Source organism: Nylanderia fulva, unplaced genomic scaffold (assembly GCF_048542155.1).
Source record: "Nylanderia fulva isolate GAGA-0341 unplaced genomic scaffold, ASM4854215v1 Scaffold192, whole genome shotgun sequence".
Taxonomy (NCBI): Eukaryota; Metazoa; Arthropoda; class Insecta; order Hymenoptera; family Formicidae; genus Nylanderia; species Nylanderia fulva.
In genome coordinates, this window is record NW_028190184.1 from 12,005 (window position 1) to 37,880 (window position 25,876).

Genomic DNA, 25,876 nt, shown 5'->3' on the forward strand with positions numbered 1-25,876 from the left:
AAAAAACCGTGGGCAAAAGAACTGTGCGCAAAAAGACTGTACGCAAACACCTCATTTCAAACTTGAGTGTCTTTTTATATTGTTGGTCTTATCTTGTGTCATCTTCAATAACTTTTTCGAAAAAACGTGGTTAAAATTGTCAGGAAGAACGATGTCAACGCCTACGGAACGTATTAATTTCTCGCATATTAACGATGAAACTTTTCGAGATTTGATTAAAATCAAAGATCATATCGAGGCGAACATTTGTTGGATATGACGGATTGAAACACGTTTTAACTGCTTATAAATTCTCGACTCTTATTGAAGAACTAACATTAATTTTCGATATTATGTGGAATTTTTGTATAATTTTGTATTTTTTAATAATTACTGTAATATAATACTGAGGAAGACCGCGTGCGGTTGAAACGTTTATTTTATAATAATTGTAATTTTTGCTTAAGTTTGAGTATAGAATATTTGTCGCTTTCACATAATGTTTTATGTTTAGTTTATACATGGAATAAATTTTATTTGACAGAACAACTCTAATAATTGCTCAATAAGTTGGCCTTTTTATCTATCACTAGTTGTATTTACAATATACGAGCAAAACTTTGTATCAATTCATCCAGGAATAACCTAAATCCAAAAAAGGCACCACGATATGACCTGATTACCGGTCAAATATTTCAAAATCTACCAGAAAAAGGGTGAAAATTTATAACTCAACTATTCAATGCTATAATGAGAATGAATTTTTTCCCACTACAATGGAAGGTGTCTTAGATCATATTTATATTGAAGCCAGGGAAAAACCGGAAGATATTAAATCATATCGTTCAATCAGTTTTCTACCAATTTTGTCAAAGGTCTTTGAAAAGCTGCTGCTCTCAAGGTTAAGATCAATAATAGATAAAAAAGGATTAATTCCTAACCATCAGTTCGTTTTTCGACAAAAACATGCTACTACCGAGCAAGCTCACCGTATCTATAAATAGATATACATAGGGCAAGAGGAGAAAAAGTATTGCTCGGCTGCCTTTCTGGACAGCACTCAAGCCTTCGACAAGGTATAGCACGATGGCCTATTATACAAAATCAAACAAAATCTACTTATAAATTTCTTCATTCTTCTAAAGTCGTATCTTTAAGATAGACACTTCTTTGAGAAAAATCAAGACGCAACCACGGATCTACACAAAATTCAAGCGGGAGTGCCACAGGGAAGCGTGCTAGGCCCAGTGCTCTACCTCCTCTACATGACTGACTTACCTACAACAATTGGAGTAACAACGGCAACATTCGCGGATGACACTGCAGTTATAGTCTCTCAAGCAAATCCTGTAATAGCCTCTCAGATGCTACAAACAAATTTTAATGTCATTCAAAAGTGGCTGAAAAAGTGGCGTATAAAGGCTAATGAAACCAAATCAGTCCATGTGACCTTTACTACTCGAAGAGAAACCTGTCCTCAGGTGACACTCAACCAAATCCACAATCAGAGTCTGCTAAATACCTAGGCATTTACTTCGATCGCCAACTGAATTAGCAAACACACATTTTCATCAAAAGGAAGCAGCTTGGATTTAAACTACGTAAAATGTTCTGGCTACTACAAAGAGGATCACAACTATCAGTGAAGAATAAACTACTGTTGTATAAGGCAATATTAAAGCCAATACGGATGTATAGCATCCAGCTGTGATCCACCGAATGCATCCACCAAAATGCGAGTTTTTAGTAATCTTTTTGTCTGACCAACATAAGAAGCCTCACAGTTCACGCAATTGATTCTATAAACGACATTACTATGTAATTGTTGTGGTAAAGAATCTTTATGTATTTTAATGAAAGTTTTCAGATTATCTAATCATGTATAAGCTGCACATAAATCCGCTTTTTTGATGAAACCGTCAAATTTCTCAGACAACGATTTTATATAAGGCAATAAAAAGAAAGGTCCCTTATCCGACTTACAACATTTTATATATGTTGGCATCTTTGTTATTAAGCAGAAATTTTTATCTTTTATTTATAGTTTCAAAAATGAATACAAAAGGATAATTATTGTTCAACAGTATATTACTTATGAAAATGATGTTTTTTTCATGAAATGTCGGATGAGATAGAAGAAAAGCCCGATCTACTAAGCCAATAATTCTTCCTTTCTTATGACAAAGCAGATGATTAGAGTGATAGTTTAAGTATCTACCCGAAAAGGTAGGCTTTTGAAACCAATCAAATATTAATTGCCCCTCACGACAGATAATAGTGACATCTAAAAAATTAAGACATTTATTAATCTCCACTTCCATGGTAAATTTCAATCTGGGATGAAATGAATTGAAAATTTCTAAGACAGATCTAAAAAATGCAGAAGGAATGGCCATAGCAATGTCGTCCACATATCTAACGTAAAAAGGAACGTGAACTGGAAGCATGGATATTGCTCTGCTCTCAAGATCTTGTAAAACAATATCTGAGATGATTAGTGAGAAAGGTGAGCCCATGGGCATGCCAAAAGTCTGTTTATATGTGAGTCCATTAAAACTAAAATAAGTAGAGTTAAAAATTAATTTGACAGCTATCAGAAATTCATCTTTAGGAATCTTAATATTGGATGAAATTAGTTCCCATCTTTTATTAATACTGTCAATAGCCAAATCCAGAGGAACATTTGTAAAAAGAGACACAACATCGAGAGAAATTAACTCATAATAATCATCTATAAAAACAATGGATAACTTATTTATTAAATAAAAACTGTTTAGTTTAAACATGACTGCTTGCTAATGGTATGCTCTTTCTAACTAACCCATGAATAAATGTGGCTAATGAGTATAATGGGCTGTTAACAGATGAGACTATTATTCTGAGAGGAAAATCTTTTTTATGAACTTTAGACAGCCCATAGGCTCGGGGAAGTATAGCGATATTAGAATTAAGAAAATTATATATAAGTAGATCGTGAAATAAAGTCTCAATCTGAAATAAAGTCTCGATCTTTCCATCTTTTTAATAAATGTAGATCAGATAAAATTTTATTGATCGGATTGCGTTGGATATTTGTATATGTATCACTATCATTTAATAAGTCATGCATCTTATCAAAGTATGAAAGCTGATCCATGACTACAGTATGTTGCCTTTGTCAGCACGTGTAAATAATATGTCAGGATTATCAATTATGAATTTTTTTGTCGTGGTCAAAGCTTTTAAAATATTTTTATCAGTGTTAGTTTTAATAAAATTGAAATGTGTAATATTTTTTTGATCAGTGGGATAGACCGATTTCTGATGTCAATTGCATTATCTCGTCGTTTATTCTGTATTTTTCTGATATTATTTTCTATATGTTTGATAAATTCAGTTGTTATTTTATCTTCGTTTGAAATAGTCGGTAAGCAAAAACCCTCACCCATTTGCAATAAACCTCGAACATCTTGTGGGATATCTTTAGATGACAAATTAACGAACCATTTGTCTCTCAAGCACAAAGGTTGTTTTTTGTGTTCTTTAAAGAGGGAAGGAGAAATCAAGATTTCTTCGTTAAGGATGTTGCTGGAATGGTCGTTAATAATCAATTTTTCTTTAGAAAAAGAATAAACATACTTAGTAGGAAATGTAATATTCTTACTTGATCTTAAAGAAGCTCCTCTTTGATTAATGTTATTGTCATTTCTGACGGTAGAAAAACAATAATTAATATTTCTAATATTTGACTCATTATGTTTATTCGCGAGCCAATCAAATTTTTTACGAAGCCTACGAGACTCAGCAGTACAGAAATTTTTTATTTCTTAGATAGAAAATAAACCTGAACGGATATTACTGCAAATAAGATATATTGCTATAAAAGTTATCTTCCTAATACGCAAAATTACTTATTTATTTGCTAATATAACTATAAAATGCATTGTTAATGCCACATTAAAGCCTTTGCTAATATAACAAAGTTATTTTGTTAAAATTACTAGAAAGTGCTGTTAAATAATAGCTAAAATTGTTTACTAATATAGAAAAATTATTTTCAATTAAAATTAATATTAATCAAAATTAATATTGGTCGCTAGTGGTGAAAATAAGCTTAGAAAACTTGACTTCGACGTAACTAGCAAATTTTATTTAATTATTTCACAAAAATTATTTTGTTTATGTATTCAAAGGAACTTAAAAACAAGTCTAACATAAAAATATTAAACTGATTAGAATCAATAAAATATAAATGAGAAATTATCCATTTACTTCCCATTTAAAGCATAAAACAATAAGAGATAATTTAATTTTTATAAATTATATATTAAATTTTTAAATTATAATTTAATTATTTTTAAAATTTATTTTATTAATTAAATTAAATTAAACATTTAATTGTTATGTGAGATATAATTACAATACAATATATGTTATACATTAAACTTTATATTTATAAAAGAAATATAATTAACAGATGATACATCTTATGTATACATATTTACAGAAAAATATTCAATTGTATCATATATTCAAATGACAAGGGATTGCGTGCGCAGGTCTTGCTCGATTTCTGTCGCCAATCTGCTATCAGATTGTGTTTGACAGATCTGCTCGGTTTCTGCCGCCAATTTCCCATCAACTATATTGTGCAGATCTTCTCGGTTTTTGCCGCTAGTCTACTGTCAGATTTTGCTTACTATTTATGCTAGCAGAATGTCATCAATTGCGGATACAGTGGACAGGAATCTGCTTTAAATTCATGATTAAATTTGCTGTCATACTGCCGACATTCTGTTAACATTTTGCTATCTGGCACAGAATAAGTTAATATTCTAGCACAGAAATGTCGTAGTAAAAAAAGCATTTTTACAAATAATAACATTAATTTTATTTTTTAGAAGTAAATATCAATAACTAATTATTTATTTGCAAAAAAAAATTTTTGTTTTTCTGACTTTAGATTCGGATTCAGTAGATCAAATTACATTAAAAATGACTTTTGTACTTTATTTGTAAGGAAATAGTAAAGATTTGAATAAGAAAATACATACCATTTTTTAAATAACTGACAAAACCAAGGTATTATTTAACATTTCTCAAAATTGCCACGGCATATAAAAAGTTAACTAGATGCTTCAAGCTAAATTTTGGTACCTTGAAAGTTAAAAGACCCCGCCCGGTTCTTATGGAAAATGGGGTCCCGGTCAAATTGGCCCAACTTTTGATATGATGTAGATTTTGACTCACTGATTAAAAGTCTCAATGATCATCAGGCCAAATAATGAATAGTTTTGGAGTTACAGCGGCTTTAATATCCAAAATTGACGCCGGACGATATCCGTCGTCCGGCGGTATAACGCGATGGTAGGCACTTGATATTTCGTGTGTTTCAGCCTTCTCAGAGTCTTCATTTATACTTTTATGTGTTGCACACTTACACACCTATATATACAAATATACATACACGCGCGCGCGCGCGCACTCTACCCAACAGTGCGCGCGCGCGTATGTGTGTGTATGCGCGTGTATGTATATTCGTGTATATAGATGTGTAAGTGTGCAACACATAAAAGTATGAATGAAGACTCTGAGAAGGATGAAACACACGAAATATCAAGTGCCTACCATCGCGTTATACCGCCGGACGACGGATATCGTCCGGCGTCAATTTTGGATATTAAAGCCGCTGTAACTCCAAAACTATTCATTATTTGGCCTGATGACCATTGAGACTTTTAATCAGTGAGTCAAAATCTACATCATATCAAAAGTTGGGCCAATTTGACCGGGACCCCATTTTCCATAAGAACCGGGCGGGGTCCTTTACTTTAATACAATTTTGGATGGAGGAGGGGGGGGGTGGCCGATTTGACGTGGAATGACTCATATATATATAAAATTTATGTCATTTTAATATCCTGATCCAGGTATGCTACGTTTTTTGTCACTTCAATTTCATCACTTCAATTTTAATTCTTTCAACGCCAGATCTAAACCGTTGTGTGTGTGCGTGTGTGTGTTTGTCTATACAGATGATAATATCATTCTTAAAATACAAGGATGATTCTAAGATAAATTTTATATCACATAATCTGCAAAAATTAACATTTTATTTATTTGGCTGAAAAGTTATTATATTTACATATATGTTTGACTTCATATTTTTAAATATATTTTTAAACTATTTATTTTCAAACTTTATTTTAAAACTTTTATATTATATGTGTGTGTCGATTTTTAAATATTATTTTGTATATGTAAAGTGTCTTTCAAAAAAATTTAAAAACTTTTACTAGAAAAATTTTTATAAGAACATATTTGTAAAACTTAGCATGCAATATCAAATTCTTTTATATTTTACATATATGCTTAATATGTTTTCTTTCTTTTAAATTCTCTCTCTCTTACAAAGCTGAAGTACATATGTATTACATGAATATTAATGTTCGATAAAAATCGCAGTTTATTTTAAATATTGCGATTTTTTTTTTAATTTGCGAAACATTTATATTTACATCGTTCATCAAATAAATAAACCTATAGGCAATAAAATTTGTAAAACTCCAGTTGTGTTTACTCTATGATTTTAAGCACTCTTCATGTATCTTTATTTTGCAATCTATCTTGTTATTACTGTATCTATTTAAATTCCTAAAATAATTTGATAATTAAATTGTCGTAACGTAATTGATTGATCAATTAATTGTATGTATAATACATATGATAAAAGTTGTATGCTGTGTGAATAAGTTCAATAAGTAAAATTTTCAAAAAATAAAAATTTATAAAAATGTTAATATATATACCGTTAACTGGGGCAAATCGAAATTCATTTTCTTTAAAAATAATAATTAAAATTATATCCAACTAAGATTAAATTACGGCTCTGTAATATTAAATATAAATCTAAATCACAAGAAAGGCGTAAAGAGCCATACGCGGATGTTGCTACACATTTTTCCAACGAAACTAAGTTTTCGTTGGAAAATAAACCATGCACAAGGCACGTGTTGTTATTCTCGGTGTACTACTACCAAGACTTAAAGTTTGAAATAATCTCATACTTGAGATCTAATTTCAAAAACCCCCTAACCCCCCCCCTTACGGAAATAAATAAATAAATGCGAGCGAAAAATATAGATCCGAAAGTCGCTGAATCGGGAATCGAACCCGAGAACTTTCGCTTGCCGGGCGACTGCTCTTCCAACTGAGCTATTCAGACCTTTCGACTCTATACCCTTCTCTACTTATATATACTCTAAGTGACGCCTATTCGCCGCTTTAAGTCTTGGTAGTACACCGAGAATAACACGTGCCTTGTGCACGGTTTATTTTCCAACGAAAACTTAGTTTTGTTGGAAAGGTGCGCAGCAACATCTGCGTATCGCTCATCTTTATGCCTTTCTTGTGATTTAGATTTATATTTAAAATTATATCATTTTCATATATAATTAAAATAATATATTGAATTAATTGTCACAAGAAACTAATTTTTTTGGTTTGAAAATTTAACTAATCTTAAAACTGCAAACTAGTCTACTCTTATATGTATACTTATTAAAATTATGTTTTTGTTTGATAATACTTGAAACATCTTATACATTTGTCTACATGAGCAAATTCTATGCAAATCTTTAATAAAGATTTCGACATAATTATGCATTATATATTTGTAGACATTTTCAGGACATACTTATTCCTTTTTTCTTGCTCTTTTCTTTTGAAAGGTTCGATTTGATATTGGGACTCAACAATTCTTTTTTATCTTTGCTTGATGGAGCCAAAAAATTTTGTTTGTTTAGCGCTGTCTCGCGATCTTCCCAATACTTATTTCCTAAGGCGTTTAAAAATTGCGAAAATTCGCCACTAATAATAGTGACCGGAGATTTGGGTATGATTTAAACCGCATATATTGTTATCATCTGACATTAATCGATTGAAAAAAAAGAATAGGACAGGAGATTTATTTACTATTCTGTTGGGATTTACTGTTCTCCTTCAAAGTTTCAAACTTTATCTGTTTGATTAGAAAAAAATATAAAAAAGGAGATTCATTATTCTACTAATATATCAATGCTATTCTACTAATATATATAAGATGAATATCTTATGGAAAATCTATTCATCTTATATAAAATCGTTATATTATGGGTTTGTTCTTTATTGCTGCACTGATGAACTAGTACACACTAGTGCAATAAGTTAGAGTGAACAAAATATACGTATCTCACTTTAACTTATTGCACTAGTGTGCACTAAGTTCATCAGTACAGTAATAAAAAACCTATAGTTTTATATTCCAACTTTTAGCTATTTTCAGTGTTGACACTGAATGCTCAGAAGACGGAAAGAAAGTCAGAATTTCAACAAATTATTATTTTAATTCTTATTAAAATATTGTTATTACTATTATTTTCTTCTAAATGGTTTAGTGAATGTTAATGTAATTTTGCAACATATTGTTCTTGAAAGTTCAGTTATACATGTAAAAAAATTTAAATACATAGTATTACTTTTTGATATTTTTAATGTAATCAATCAAAATAACGAATTCTAAGATTATGCATATAATAAGATTATACTTATTATATATATAAAAGTAGCAGAAATTTAAATTGCAATAACTTTTAAATGAGTTAGTGAATTAATAAAAACCATATTAACAGTAGCTTTATTTAGTATCAAAGTAAAAGCAAATCTAAATAATTTATATAAATTTTATACCATTTTTAGATATCTTTCATATATCCTTGAAGGTAATCCATATCAAAGGTAATTTTTTTACATTATATAACTACTAGTGACCAACCACTCGGAAAATCTCAATTTTTTTAAAGATGTATATTTTAACTTAATTTCAAGACTAAAATTTTTTGACATGCCTATAATATATATTTATACAATATATAGTAAATATAGTAACGTAAATTACGCGCGTTAATAGGATTCCATTTTTATATACAAATCTCCGAAAATTTTTACTTTTGATAACTTACTTACTAATAAGTTATCATTGTGTTTGTTTACATACGAGCTTGAACACTGGTATAAATTAGTTGATTTTGTATTATTTTTCTATTGTATTTTTACTTTTTTTTTTTTTTAGGAAATACATTTTTTTTGAAAAAAATTTGAGCGCGATTTTTGAAATGGGATATTTTGTAGGAAATAAGAATTAAATTTTATATTATATGATTTTTTTATTTTCACTTGGCGCTTTTTTCTGGTATCACTTTTATAGAAAAATGTATTCTAAAGAACGGATTAAGAAATGTACGATAAATAATTTTATTGCATTTTTTGTTGAATTAAGTAACTTAGTGTTTCTCTAAAAAATGTACAATTTTAATTCTAATTATCATCGAAATGTTTGAAACGTAAAACCCAAATATATACATACATGTGTATTTCAAGTTACATTTATTGAATAGCATAAAGTGTTTAATATATTCAGAATAAAATACAAATTTTAAAATTGTATATACTGTGATTATAATTTTCTACAAAAAAGTTTTGACTGAGGAATAAAACAAATTTCATGGAAAACACAAGCATTTTTCTTTAATAATATATGTATACTTAAAATCGTATAATTTTTAATAATTTATAAACATGAATTAAAAAAAATCTCGCTAGTTTTTCAAAGTTTTTCGGAAAGTTCGAACAATATTCAATACTATTTTTATTGAGATAAAGATTAAACAATCGACGATATACAGTCCGCATAGTAAATTGCATGTTGAAATATAATTAACTATAAGCTGAAATAATTTCCTTCCTAATAAAAAATCTATATATACATAAAAATTTGTAATAAAAAATAATTAAAATATAACTGTTATATGATCAAATTACAATGTCGCGATAGATACAGAAAATTCGAAGTATGTATATATATTCTACATTCTTAAAACTGAATAATATTTAATTATATTTACTAATAAAATTTTACTTATACATCTTACTCTTGTGTAATCTTCTTTCTCATTCACTCTAAAATGATCTATATAAATAATACGATTAAAAACCATCGGACCCAAAAAACAGTCTATATAGTTTATTACACTTCTCCCCTGTGCGAATGCAAAAATTACGAAGATACAGAGAGATGAAAGAAAACAGAGTTTCATTCAGCGATTAGGCTCCGTGACTTCGTTGAACAACGGCGTCAACGAGTCCATATCCTGCAGGCCGTCGAAATTACCGAGGGGGTCCAGATCATCCGTCTCAGGATCAGTCTCCCCGAGGAAACTGGCCTCCAAGAGATCGGCGACGTTCCTGCACAGATTGTTGGAAGAAGCGGTTGCGGCAGTGTCGACATTAGTGCAGGCGGTGACGCCAGTGACGGTAGAAACAGCAACGTTGATCGCGTCGCTCTGCAAACTGAGAGAATTCAGAATGGGGTTGGATAGCATCGAGTTGCTCGGATCTTGGTACACCTCCTGGGGTTGCACCGTGTGCAGCGGCGTCGACGGGTACGACCTGGAACCGTTGCTGTCCTCGATGTACGACGGCGTGTACGAAGACACCGGAGCCGGCAATGGCGTGTTGGGATACGAGCGTGATTGGATTATCTTCTGCAACGCGCCGCCGGGATCGCTGAGGATACTCGACGGATCCAACATGTCTTCCTGCGACAGATTTAGATTGGTATTCGGTAAAGCGAGGTCGATCGCGTTGTTCAGAGTCTCCTCCGTGGTCTGTTCGGTCTGCAATATTTGCAAATTCGATTGGCCCTCCTCCTCATCCAAAATTGTAAGGATGTTATTAATATTCTCCGACGTGATCCCTTTGTCCGTCATTAAAAATTGCTGCTCGTCCGACATGAAGTTCGCGTCGTCCAGTAAGTACGTGCTCTCTTGTCCGATGGAAGAACCGAAGTCGTTGTATTCGCTTGGTACGGGGGTAGGCGCGACGGAGCTGCTCGTCGATGGGTTAAAGCTTTGACTCTGCACCGTCGATAGGTGTTGAGTCGAGATTGGGGATATTACGGACTGCATTGGATTCACCATCCTATGCAACGGTACCGATTGCGATCTGTAGAATAACTGCTCGTTATTCAAGTGCCTGCCGGCATGAAGAAGCTCCGTGATCTCCTGATCGGGTGGAGGTGGTTCCTTCTGATACACATTCTTGATCTCTTGTAGATTTTCCTGGCTCGGATAATTGATCAATAATTGTTTCTGCGGTGTTAGGTCCAAAAATGCGGTGCATGGCGAGCCCTTTAGAACGACCTGCGTTGGAAAACATTTTTATAAAATACAGGGTGTTTCAAAAAGATGGACCAATTTCAAATTGCTTGTGAATTACTCCATGTTGCCTCCATGAGACAATGGATTGTGATACTTTATAAAACTAATAACTTTAATAGTGCGCTGGGAGTATCTAGCGATCATTTGATCCTTCCTGTCAAGTAATAACAATTTCATTTATGGGCGGTTTGTGGTTCCAGAAATGTAGAGATTTGAAATTGTCCATCTTTTTGAAACACCTTGTATTTACAAATAACTAAACACCTTATAAATAACCTATATAAATAACATTAAAAACGTTTAAAAAATACCCAAAGATATGAAAAATCGATATATCGAAAAATACCAAGATCCAACCGCATGCTCGAGCTAATTTGTACATGCTTTCCATCTCACCTCTGACGAATCGGTCGTTGCAATTGTAAGCACATGGCGCGTAGGTTCCGCTCCGCTAGATGTCGGTACAATAAAGGTGTCCGTTGTTTTGATAGTGTACGGAACACTGCATGAGATGGAACGTGAAAAGGTCTTCTGACCGCGCGATCTGGAACTGCCAGCCTGCAGGTTACTGCGTGACCTTGGTACCGGAGTGTTACGCGGAGAGACGAATGGGCTGGCGTTCGCCGAATTGGATTTGGATGCCCGGCCATTGATCGGGGAGTGCGGTCCAGGTGAGATCGGAGTAAAGTTGAATATCCTGCGCCGCGTATTTGGACTTTGCGGTACAGTATTGGCTACTACACTCGGCGCTGCTGCCTCCTGGGTGGTATGCTCGATGACGTTCGTCTCGAAGCTGACACGACGAGTATTGCTCGGATTATGATTCAGTAGAGTCGAAAGGATAAGATTGTTATTGCATTTCTGCGTGGAGTCTCGCTTATCCGCGGCAACGACGCTCTGTCGAATGATAGTCGTAGGCGTTACATTAGTAGCGATAGCAGATGCCTTCAAATTCTGTTGTAATATCAGTCGTAATTGTGATACCTTGTCCGAATGAGAAATTTGTTCAGCATCGGAACCGATGACGCTGGTCTCCACGTCAGAACTAGACGAATTACTCTGTTGAAAGTACTGCAGCAACTCTTCCTCTTGTTCTTGCGAATTATTTCCACCGTTCAAATAATCATCCAGGGCGTCTGTTTCGATGTCTCGGACTTTTTCATTTTTCAAGATCGGCGTCGCGTCCTTCAAGAGGCAGATCTGATCCTTCATAAGGAGTCCCGAGGGTGTTTCCGTTACTACACCAGAAACGGAACAACTCGATGAATCGATATCACAGTTTTTAGCGAGTTGACTGTCCGCAGCCTCGATCGTTTTGCACTTGATGGACTTGCTAGCTAGTATTACCGATATCTTGCCGGTACGTTGGATAGACGCTAGCTTGGGTAACAGGACACTGGAATGCTTCGAACTCTCTTCTGTAAGTTTTGTTTGTTTCTCGGGGCTGGGCTCCTGCTGCGTTACAATTGGATTATTGGCACGTTTTCTGGAATTTTTACCTTTAACATCGCGTTGCACGCTCGTCATTATTCTAGGGTTGCTATTACTCTGTCTATCTTCACGCGATACTACTAGATTATCACAGTTGGATTCTTCAGAAACATTGCAGGACTGTTGCTGCTGCTGCTGTTGATTACAGACTTTCGATACCCTTTTCTGCCGGTTGTAGACTACAGTAGACAAATTCACTTTTGTCAGTGAATTCTGTCCGATCACTGTTGTCGCTGTTGTGTTGTTTGTACCTTGAGGTGATAGGTTAGACTTGACTTTTTTATATCCTTTACTAATATTTCCTTTACCTTCGACAATCTTTTCTTTATTCTGCGAAAAAAAGAAAATTCTGAATGCAATCTGTAATCATAAGTAAATGTTATAAGCTGAAAATAGTATAGTATATACCTGTATGATAGTGTCGAGATGATGACGACGTTTCTGATCTTTTATATGCTCCCGTTGCTGAAGCTTACGTTGCAACTGCAATTGAGCCTCTCGAAGTTTAGCAGGCTTAGCATTCACAGGCGTTGTTGATAAATCCGAAATTGCTTCTAAATAATGTCACAATTGAGAATTCTCGAAGTGAAGACAATTGAAATGCAAGATAGTTTAGGAGAAAAACTAATTCGGCAAGTTTGGGGAACTCACGTTTATTAGATAAAGCATTACGTTCCTCTGAAGTGGATAGAATGCACACAGCAGCCAAAGACCTAGTATCAACTCGAAAATTATCAACCAGATGGCGCGCTAAGGCACTCAAATTTGGAAATTTCAAGCCTAATACGTTTTCCGCCCATTCTCTTATCAATGTAGACGAAGCTCCTAACATTTCCTCAGTGATGTTTTCCTCTGAATGCTCTCCCTAAATTTAATAATTAAATAATTAAATATATATACACAAATACAACACACAAGAGTGTCCATAAAATTTGTCCTTATCAAAATTATTAAAAATCGCAAAATATGTGGTCATTTTAAGGAGCTACTTTTTTAAGAGAATTGAAGAGGTTTTTGTTCCTTCAGGAGAACCCCAACTCAAAAATTTCAAATAAAATTTCCCGTAATGTACTATATGTATATATATATGTATATATACAGGGTAGTCAAAAAGTATCGGACCCCCCCAATATTTCCGTTCCCTTGCATTTTACAAGAAAATGTTTCAGACAAAAGTTGTAGGGTTTAAAAAGATCTATTTACTGATCTTATCAGTTTGACCTTGGATGGCGTCGCCAAGGTCAGATCAAAATTACATTAACTTTTTTAAATGGAACACCTAACTTTTTATTGCATATTCTTGTAGCTTATCTCGAGACCTTTCCAAAACACTACAAGAAAGTTTATTTTCGTTGAGTACTTTACGAGTTGTGAGGCTTGAAAGCTACAGTGTACTGTAGTGTGGGTCCAGCCAGTTAAGGCAAGAGTGGCGTGTGGGTCCGGCCAGCTGGACCCACACGCCACTCTTGCCTTAACTGGCTGGACACACGCCACATTTGCCTTAACTGGCCGGACCCACACACCACTCTTGCCTTAACTGGCTGGACCCACACTACAGTACACTGTAGCTTTCAAGCCTCACAACTCGGAAAGTACTCAACGAAAATAAACTTTCTTGTAGTGTTTTGGAAAGGTCTCGAGATAAGCTATAAGAATATGCAATAAAAAGTTAGGTGTTCCATTTAAAAAAGTTAATGTAATTTTGATCTGACCTTGGCAACGCCATCCAAGGTCAAACTGATAAGATCAGTAAATAGATCTTTTTAAACCCTACAACTTTTGTCTGAAACATTTTCTTGTAAAATGCAAGGGAACGGAAATATTGGAGGGGTCCGATACTTTTTGACTACCCTGTATGTATGTATGTGCAAAGTATCCCATAGGAAATTGCTGGAATTAATCAGCTGTCATTTTTTAATGCATGCAGTTATTGAGAAAACAAAAATTATGCTGGAAAGAGGAAACTCTACAGTTTTTATGGATACAAATAAAATGTTTGTATACTAGTTTATTTTATTGATAAAAAGTAATGTAAAAAGAGCTAATAATCACATAAAATCACATAAACTAATGATAAATATTTTCAACAGTGCCAGATTTAATATTAGCTATTAAAAGAATCGTCAATAACATTAAAAATGACATGGTAGAAAGTTTTTACGAGTTTTCATAAAAAAACAGAATTTGTACAAATTTAAATAAAGCGCACTTCGAAAATATTTATCATTAGTTTACATATGTCATTATTACCACTTTTTTCATTACTTGTTTCAATAAAATAAACTGGTATACAAACATTTTATTTATATTCATTAAAAACTGCAAACTTTTCTATTTCCAACACAATTTTTGTTTTATCAATAACTGTATGCATTACAAAATAACAGCTAATTAGTTGCAGCAATTTCCTACTCAGTGAGAAATGATGGTCGAATCGATGTCAAGAGAGAAAGAGAGAGGGGGGGAAAGGAGAGAGAGAAAGAGAGGGAAAGAGAGGGGGGAAAGAAAAAGAGAGGGGGAGGGGGGAAAGGGGAAAGAAAAAAAGGGAGAGAGAAAAAAAGAAAAAGGAGAAAAGGAGGGGGAGAGAGAGAGGGAGGGAGGGAGGGAGGAGGGGGGATGAGAGGGGGGAGAGAGGGGAAGAGAAGAAAAAGGGGAGGGAAAGGTAGGGAGAGACGGGTAGGTGATAGCGGAGGGAAAGGCAGAAGAGGTGGAGAGGAGTGAGAAGAAAGGAGCGACGTTGACTCCGGATGGAACGTAGGGGTGGCCGAGATGAGCGATGTTTACCGTTAGTGCTTGGCGGGCCCGGTTCCCTGCGATCGTGGATGGGTTCCCTCGATTGTGTTCTTACCCGCTGCGGCCTGGTCGTGTGGGCGGCTAGTCGGACGGGCTCCGGCGTGAAGCTATGGTGAGTTGCGGACGCGAGGACGAGGCTCGAGGTGACGGTCCTTCGTCGCTCTTGCGGGGCGGGTGGCTGTCGGGCTTACGGTGGTCCGGGTCGTAGGAGCGTTTTTGTCTGGCGTTTGTCGGTCTGCGGTGTCCTCTGTTCGTGCTTTCTGAGTACGTATGTCGACTCTTTTGCGTTTCTTGTGGCTGGCTTACCGTTTGGTCCTGCTGACGTCTCGCTGCTGTTGGTCTGCGTCTGGCGTCGAGGGTCTGCTGCTCTCGACGCCATGCGATGATATCCTCTGATCCTGACCTCTAATCTACGGACGATGCGAAGATCGAGAGGAGAGAGAGAGAGAGAGAGAGAGAGAGAGATTCGTAGTCAAATCGATGACGGTTCAACCAATCGTTTTTCACTGGGTGTGGTATATCCTGTATGTACGAGCTATCGTATGTGTGTGCGTGCGTGTGTGCGTGTATGTATATAAGTGTTCAGTTAGGCTGCTTACAGTTTGAGGGCCAGATATCTTTGGCAGTGTTGGAGGATCCAATTTAATTCGTTTACGCATACCCGCGTAACAATAGCGAGAATTTCCTCGTGTACCCAGTCTGCGAGGACGCACTCGTGGATATACTTGTTTCATGACTTTTCCAAAATCAGCTGTTGATAACGGCTTCATGGAATTTCTTATGCAATAGATGCTGAAAACAGAAATAATATATCTAATACTAGTATAAAATACGCCACAATGCTCATGAATAAGTAAACATGTTTATTAAGTCTACGTGTTTATTGTAAATGTTTATTAAGTCTAAATGTTTATTGTTAATGTTTATTAAGTCTGAATGTTTATTGTAAATGTTTATTAAGTCTAAATGCTTATTGTAATTGGCTACCTTTAAATTCTAATAAAGTCTCAAAAACTAGTGTTTCAAATAAAAATCGCAAACGAGTATTTTATTTAATTTTATGAAAACTTTTTAGTATTTTCAATTTCGAGACTTATTCTACCTACGCAATTCTCTCTCTTTTTAATCTTTCTATGCAATTATTTTTCAAATTATTTGAAGACACTGAAGAAGACATTTTACAACGAGCACAAGTTCTTTTTTAGGTGGAGATATCTTCGAGATTTCATATACAATTTTGTTTCTTTGTTAATTAGAACCACCTATTTGTTTAACTAGATAAGTATATTAAATAACCAACTCCAAAAAGTCATCAACCCTGGCATGTTAATTAAAGATTATTCAAGGTCATTAAAGCTATTTAAAGACATTTGAGATCATTGAAGATAATTTAAAGTTCATTTAAAAGTTATTTAAGATCATTCACAGTTTATCGTCGGTAAAGGATTAAAAAACATTTCTTAAAATTCCTAAAACTTTGAGTGTGATACAAATTCAAACCACTGATCTAAATTCCGATATTCGTGTTTGAACATAAGACACTTAGTGTTGTGGCATTGGACCTTTAAAGAAAAAAATAACATCTCTTAATCACTGAGATTCATACATATGATGCCTTTAGACTTCTTCTTATAGGATTTTTTGAAAGTTAAGTTTATCAGAAAGAGTGGATGATATAAAACCCAAAAATGCCTTCAAAAAGCAAAGAAAATCAAAGAATTACGAGGACACTTTTCGAGAAAACAGAACTGCCATTCAGGAATAGATCAATATCGTCTTTTCGAATAAAGAAAATTTTGTAATCGTTGAGCAAAGATAAACTATGAATGACTTCACATTCTTGAAGGACCCATATTTTTTAGGTCCTATAACGAACTCCTCTTAAGTTATATGCCTAGCTAAAAAACGGATAGTCCTAAAAACAAAAGTTTTTGAAATCTTGAATCGTTTCTGCTTAAAAAAAACTGTGTCAAATAGTTTCAGTCACCTTAAAATACATTAAAATAATAAGATTTATCTGTAAGTTTTTGAGATAGTAATAAATACAACATATATATTTGCATGTATATCAGCTGTAGAACCTACCGCGATGTTTTTTGCGTTAACGAAAATTATTTTTTCGTTGATTAGGAATAGTATTCTTGGTTTGGATCTCTAATTTCTATGTTACCCCATTTTAATCCCCCCTGTAAAGCTATAGATAAGAAAAATATCGTTCCGAAAGTCCGCTGAATCGGGAATCGAACCCGAGACCTTTCGCTTGCCGGGCGACTGCTCTTGCAACTGAGCTATTCAGACACTTACCAAACAATACTTCTCGAAAGCGAAAGGTCTCGGGTTCGATTCCCGATTCAGCCGACTTTCAGAACAATATTTTTCTTGCCTATAGCTTTACAGGGGGGATTAAAATGTAGTAACACAGGAAATAGAGATCCAAACCAAGGATACTATTCCTAATCAACGAAAAATTAATTTTCGTTAACGCAAAAAGCATCGCGGTAGGCTCTACAGCCGATATACATGCAAATATATATGTTGTATTTATTTGGAGAGCCAAATTATATATTCTTAAGATAGTAATAAATAGTTTTTGAAACTTACTTGTATTCATCATAGACTTCTTGTTTCGGTAAAGATACATCTGGATCTTCTTCTAAATGTGTTTTAATCCACATAATAGTTTGATGAATTTCATAACGATTTCCTAATGGATTCAGTGGCTGCCTCAGTGGATCAATGGTCCCACCTGGATTTGTCAGCAGTAACGGAAATTTCAGGTACAACAATAACTTTTCCTCTAACTTAAGTTGTTCCACTTGCGAGAAGATCTCATCTACGCGTGCTCTAGATTCTTCGCTATAAATAAAAAAATTATATAAATATTATTGCAATTTCTTTTATTCAAAGCAAAAAAATCAAAATTTTTTAAAAATAGTAAAAAAATATTTTGCAAAATTTATAAAATATTTAGCACAAATTATTATTAAAATACGTACTTTGGTTGTAATACTAGTCTAATGTATTGTATAGAGATATATGTATATTTATGGCAAAATGTTATAGTATAGGATATTGTAAATTCAAAAGAATATTTTCTAGATTGTAGATAAATAAATTAAGAAAAAGAGATAAATAAATGGAATAAAATGTACAATAAAATTGTAAACATATAAAATAAAAAATAAAATAAAATTTTTATATCTAAAATTGTCTTTAAAAAAAGTGGCTTTGAAATTAAGAAATTGATAACGTTTTAATTAATAACTTTTCTTTGAAATAACTTTTAATAATAATATAAACATAAATAAGTTATATATTAAAACAAAACAACATTATAAAATCTTAAAACATGTACCTAACTTCATAGGGATATAAAACTTTTATATTAAAAAAAACTAATTAAAATATTGGCGAAATTAATAAAATACAATACTTATACTTTTTTAAGCTTAAATTATCTGTCATTTTTAATAACTTTATATCATATATGTCTTTGAATATAGATTCATATATTTTAATATTAATATTATATTTTAATATTAGTATATGTTTTATTAACGTATAATTATAAAATTACAATATTTTATTTACTAAAATTATTTAAATTACGGAAGAAATTTTCAGGGGAATAATATGTATACAAACTTCTTATAGCATGCATTTTTTTAACGATATTGTCACATTATCTTCATTTTTTTCAAATTTTTTATGAAATATTTCAGACTATTGACTTTTACATAATTTTGTCTTAATACTTTTACTTCCACGCATAAAAATACGTGAAAATAATAAAATTGTTAAAAGCATGTAAAATTGCAAAAGAATTTAGAATTATTTAATTTTGCCTGCTATATTTTTTCTTCTTTTAATTATTTTAAAGATACAGTTTTACCAAATCGCATAAACATTTTGTATGTAGAATGATAAGAAAAATCGATTTACATAAGAAAAAAATATATGATCCTAATTTAAAAAACAGAAAAAATATTAAAATATTGTAAAAAAGTGCATAAGCAAACTACATCATTTTCCCTTTAAAATTATGAAATTTTTGTTGAAAATATCTTTTAACTATAATTGTATGCATAAAACAGTTAATTTAATTATGTCATAAAGTTAAATATCCAATTCTGTATATTAAAGAAATACTAAAAATTTTCTAGTAAAATTTATATTGATATACAATTATTTAACTTTTTTCTAAAAAATTTTAATGCAACATATTTTTCAAAACAATAATAATGTTATGATTCATCTTTATATATGTATAATATAAAAATAAATGTTATAATACAGGGTGTCACTTAATTGGCGTCCACTATTTACAATACATAGCAACATTCTTCGTGGAAAACTAAGTCCTGAGCCATTTTTTTCTATGCATAATAAAGCCGTAATTACTAATAATGTTAAGCCATAATAACACTAATCATTATTACTAATAATGGTAAATCGCACGTGTGGCGATGTGCGTGAGCGCACTATGCAAGGCACATGCTTATGGCAAGGCGCTATCCTTTTGCGCGCGCCTTTGACATGCCTTTTTTTATCGTTAATAATTATTATGCATTATAAGAAAAAATGGCTCAGGACTTTTTGACTCAGTTTTCCACGAGGAATATTGCTATGTAAATAATGGGCGCCAATTAAGTGACACCCTGTATATTAATAATAAATTAAGAATATAAGAGTTTATAAAACTATTATAAGAATATAAGAGATAATAAGCATTTATTATGAATTGAATTAATTCGATATTACGTGCTTAATTTTATCTACTATTAATTAAAGGCAATCAATATTACAATCATTCTTGCAAATTTATATTTATGTAAATATTTATTATTTTATATCACGAGTAATTATTATTGATCAATTTTTTTCTCTCGAAATCCTCCTATTCTTTTATCAAAAAATATTCGCACGCGTCTGAATATATTCCAAAATGTAAAAGAGTTTTAAAAACGACTCCTATGTTTTTACTGCAGCAGCTATATCGAATTATGACTTCAGAAATATAATATAATTTTTTTCCAAATAAATAAATTTTTTAAAATATTGTATTCAATAACAAATTAGTAATAAATTGCATCAAAAACTCCTTTCTTTTATTTCTTCATCTTGCATTAATAAATTATTATATTATGACTTATCTGCACTTGTCCTATATTTTCAACGAAAATGATCTTGTAAACGATTTTATTGTAAAGACAAATTACAGTTATTATTAATTAAAAAATGAATAAAAAAGAATTTTTACACCTGGCTCTTAATTAGCCCGCTTTTTTTATATTATAAAAAAGAATTTCTCCGACATACTTTACTAATTCACATTATAAACATGGTGGCATTAAAAAAAATTATGCATATATTTATTCTGTATTTTGCAAGAAAAAAGTTCATGAGTAATTTTTCGTTTCTAATTCTCTATATGAAATCATAATTCTCTATATGATATCAATAAACCAGTAGTTTAAGATTACGCACTTGTTTACAACCAAAAATTATTTTAAACCAGTTTCTTATAAATTTTTTCATGGTGAAAACGATGCCACAAATCGCAAGAAATAGCCTTTTTGTGATATTTGAGAATTTTGCAAAAAAAGGTTAATGTTATCTGAAAAGTCGGATCAAATATCATGAATGTATTGTTCATCCTCTGCATTTTATAGAGGATAAACAATATAACAATATAACAATTCATTACATCTGATGAGAATTTACAGAATTTAATATTAACTTTTTTTCACAAAAAATTCAAATATCGCAAAAAAGTCATTTTTGCATATTAAATCCCAATTATCAGAAATCTGACGTGCTGGTGAAAATTGCTTTGCAATATCGTTTTCAGCATCCAAAAATCTGTAACAAACACCTTCTTTAGTTTAAAATAATGAAAAAAAATTTTTTTGTAAACTAGTGCTATCAAGAGAAAATTTATAATGTTTTTCAATCTCATTGCAAAACTGTTCCATAGTGTAATGTAAAATATCATAGGCAATTTTCCAGTGATTAAAAACTATTTCAAAGATTTTTATTTTAGATCGTAATGGCATGATTCAATAATAGTCCGAAAACTTATTAACCGATAATTCAAACTTGCTAACTGTATTACTGATGTTATAAATTATGATATTGGATAAGATATTAATATGTAAATGATATGTATATGTATATATATGTATATATATACTGAACGCAATCTTATGTCAGAAATTGAGAAAAAAATATTTTCATAAAATGATGATCAACGCGACGAAAAACACATGGCAAAAATTTACATATTTTAGACTTTCAAGTTATAATGTCTTTGTTCATACGGGATGTATGGAGCAAAAATAAAAACACTTTATGTAAAATGGATGAAGTGTGTTATCCCAAACTCTCTGTCAATGAAGCTTATTAAGAACTTTATCTGTTCAGCCATTCATTATTAAGATCCGATAACATAATTAAAATCCCTAAGATATTTTCAACTAGATGGCTCGCGTATAAATATATTAATACAATCTACTTCGCTATTGTTGCGTATGATTTGACACGAGACACTGCAGCATCTTTTGATCAAAGTTGACGAACGATATCGCACAAACTTCGCACATTCAAGTTTGTAATTATATATTTTGCACACATAATTTGCTATTGATTTTCATAAGTCTGATATTGATTTTTACACATTTGATGTTATTTTATTGTTTCTTATATATTTTTACTATGTACACTATGACAATCAGCTGATACTGACAAGTTGATTACTAATATTAAATTTTAATAACAAAAATTAATAAGCAAATTATGTAATCTTTTTTTTTAATGATTAATCATTATTAAGGTGGCGTAATATTTATTTTCATTGCACAACTAAAATTTTAATTCATCATTTTTATGTATAAATGTTATGGTATATCATTGAAGAGCTGATTAATAAATTGTATAGTAACAGCAAATTAATATTAGATTAATAATATTTTTTAACAAAATAATTAATTAACTATTTCAATTGTTAAATTAGCCGTCTGTCTAAAAAAAGGTTACATAATTTGCATATAATAGTTAAAATTTAGTATTCTGTAATCAACTTATCAATATCAGCTGATTGCTGATGTAGTGTATATGTACATTGTATACTCACACATAAAAAAACAATAAAATCAAATTAAATGTGCAAAAATCAATATCAGACTTATGAGAATCAATAATAAATGCCAAATCTCGGTAAATGTATAATTATAAACTTGGATGTGTGGTACCAGTTAAGCCTAAATATGTAATTTCTACAATATCAATAGTAGACTTTGAATTATAACTCAAAAACTATTGTGATCTCATTTTCATATTAACATTAAGATTTTTTATTTTATTGTAGTCCTAATAAGATATTAAGTGTTTTTAATATTTAAATAGCCCAGAAAATTATATTAAAATATTGTATGATAACTATGGAATTATATAAGCATTTAATTATGTATACATACATATGTGTGTATCTAAATATATCGTAATATATTTATTTTTCAATAATTTCACCTTAATAAATTGTTTGCATAAAATATTGAGATAAATCAATTGGTGTAAAAAAAATATAGTCGTGTGATTTAAAAAAAAATTTGCAATGTGCAACTGTATACTTTTTTTAATAACTATGTTTTTCTTACATTAATTAATTTATTTCATTATTCTGTGCAGAAAATTATTAAGATTATCGAAAAAATGAATATATTACGATATTTCATATTTTTTGCCAAAATATGTCAAGATAAAGCATAAAATATTTCATAAATCATTTATTTTTCGATTATTTAATTCTAACCATTTTTTAAGTCAAATATTACGACGAATCAATTTATGTAAAAAAATTATAGTGCTTCTGTTCGAAAAAGTAATGATCTCGAAATTTCGAAAATGCCTTCACCTAAAATGAGATTATGTTTCCCAGGTAGCAGACTGACGTTATTAAACGTCAAAATGACGTCGAATTTTGACATCGAATGACGTTATTTTGACGTTTAACGACAGTTTGCTATCTGGATTATAATAAGATGCACCCTTCGACATCTTACGAATTTTTGTATGAAACACTTTTCGATAGTCTGGTTATCGAGAAAATTCAATCCGAAAGTTAAAATGGGACACCTTGTTTATATGATTTTTTTGTAAATATTATGCACAAAATAAAAAAAATTGTTAAATAAAGCTTATTTTCTCAGTCTTTTCTTGCTTCTTCTTTCTTTCTAATTATGATTATAAATATGCTTTATACAAAATAGATTAATTTTTGTTTGAAAAATATCTGACAAAATACACACATAACACAATAAATTAGTAAAATTAATATTGATATCAAAAATGCTCATTCACTTAAAGAAAGATATTTGGTAGAGATTTGGAAACAGAATGAATGTGATGTTCAAATATATCTCATTGTCAAATGTATTAAAACATAGTTTATACTATGTTTCTAATAAACTTGCATATGTATGTATGTATGTACATGCACATTTTTACCCATTTTGCATATATTAATAGAAATGTTAATTGCATACATAATAAACATTTCATTTATATTTCTAACTGAATTAAACTCATTAATTATATGCATAATTTACAATACTTTTTTAGCTACTGAGGCTAGCAAATATATAACATAAAATATAAAAAGAAAATGTTTTATTTTTTTTTCTTATAATAAATAAGCACTTTAACACCAGAAATTGTCCAATGACCAAAATAGAAACTTTCTTATTACATTGAAATGTGCATAAATCATGTTCTATATGTTGATATGCCAGCAGCTATTGAGAAAAAAGTATTTTGTAAGTAAATCATGTTTATAATTTCATGCAAAGGACTCTTGCAGCTCAATATACAAAGTGTCCCAGACCTATTATTGTATAACCTGTTAATGGTAGATTCCTAGGTTATTTGAAGACGATTTTTCCTCAGTGAAAACGTCGAAACACTAACAATTTTCAAGCTATAAGCAATTGAAAATAAAGGATTTTTCGCAAACTAAACCTTGTGGAAATAAAATATTAACAAAACCACACTCTTTAGTTAATTTTCAGGTAAAATTTGCTTTAATAGAATTTTAATTTTAGGTTCAGTTACAAAAATACATGATGGCAAAAAAATGATGACCTCGACATTTTCGCTGAGGAAAAAAATCGTCTCCAAATGATCCCAGTTATCTGTCATTAATAGGTTATACGGTAGATCTTTTTTTATGAAGAGTAAACCTTTTATAGGTATCCAAAACCTTCGGGAAAAAGAGACAGTAGATTATGCGGGGCTTCCTTTCTCCGAGACACTGTGTAATATAAATCGAAATAATCATATATACTAAAAATTTTGAAAATCAAAATTTTTGAAAAAAATTGCTTTTTAACCTAATGCCATCCTCTATCATGATGCGAATCTTGTCCTGTTTGGTAGAAGCGCCGTGGTTAGCCAACGTCGTGAACTTAGCCGCGATGAGATCCTGCAGTAGATCGCCATCTCCGTGAAAGCCGTTCGAGGCGAATCTGCCGGCCGGCAGCTGTTCTTTCTCGGCGGCGGCGGTGATGGCAGCGTCACCATTCTCCGCGCAAATGTCACCGTGCTCCTTTTTAATCCGTTTATCATCGAACATATTCTCCCCCTCCTCCACTTGCCCCTCGCCTCTTCCGGGTACTTTGCAGGGTGTTTTCGTCCGATCATGACTGTCAGTACTCATCGTAACCTAAATTCGCCCCCGAAATCCCGCCCCGTCCCGCCACGGTGTTTTAACTCACATAAGTGTAATAACGCGGAAACGTATCACCTGTCGGTGCACGACCAGCACGGCGAGCTACCATTTTGTTTTTGGCCGATTGTCAGCTGGGCTACTCCGGGTTAGCATCCCGGCGCGCCATTATTATTATTATTATTCTCTCCTTTAAAAGCTTCGAAAGAAGAGACTGTTCCGCGTGAAACAACTCGCCGAAGCGCGAGTATTGTGTATAGGGTCACGCAAATTTGTCATAACGGCACTGCCCGTGGTAGCCACATCGTTGAAAACGTTCGAGTCGAGAACGCCGAGGGTCGAATGCGAACCAGGTAAAAACAATTCGGCGCGACACCCACTTATAATGGGTCCACGATCGTCTTCTCGACTAATCCATTCTCCGTTACTCGCGATCCGCATTTGTTCTTACTCCATCTCCACCATAGAACACGCGCTTCGTATTCGAACTTCGAACGAATGTATCAGAAGCTACTGAACTTTATATCACATTGGCATAGAGCGCGCTCCGTTTGATATTCTCTCGAAAGTTTTGAATCGGTTGGTCGACGGGCAGACTCCAAAATAAAGTCACTAATTGATACTAGAGACCTCGCGTGGTAACAGCGCGAAACTCAAG

At 32.3% G+C, this 25,876-nt stretch overlaps 2 protein-coding genes across 3 annotated transcripts; both read right to left on the reverse strand.

Annotated features, from left to right (window-relative positions):
- Positions 1–2,132: 2,132 nt before the first annotated feature.
- LOC146723492 (uncharacterized) lies at positions 2,133–2,804 on the reverse strand (the record flags this gene model as incomplete). The annotated part of the gene is made up of 2 exons (XM_085481861.1): positions 2,801–2,804; positions 2,133–2,710 (listed from the first exon to the last, which is right to left on the reverse strand). Coding segments are annotated over exons 1-2 (582 nt in total), but the record flags the coding sequence as incomplete, so codon positions are not given.
- Positions 2,805–10,003: 7,199 nt separating this feature from the next.
- On the reverse strand, positions 10,004–25,797 carry LOC114931367 (uncharacterized). 2 transcript variants are annotated; one of them, XM_085481863.1, is made up of 8 exons: positions 24,884–25,797; positions 18,099–18,353; positions 16,097–16,289; positions 13,356–13,569; positions 13,113–13,258; positions 12,198–13,034; positions 11,610–12,110; positions 10,004–11,195 (listed from the first exon to the last, which is right to left on the reverse strand). In XM_085481863.1, the coding sequence occupies exons 1-8, from the start codon at positions 25,207–25,209 to the stop codon at positions 10,092–10,094; spliced, it is 3,576 nt and encodes a 1,191-aa protein (XP_085337989.1). In that variant the 5' UTR covers positions 25,210–25,797; the 3' UTR covers positions 10,004–10,091. The 2 variants fall into 2 exon arrangements, with proteins under 2 accessions (XP_085337989.1, XP_085337988.1); XM_085481862.1 differs by having other exon boundaries at positions 11,610–13,034.
- Positions 25,798–25,876: the final 79 nt, after the last annotated feature.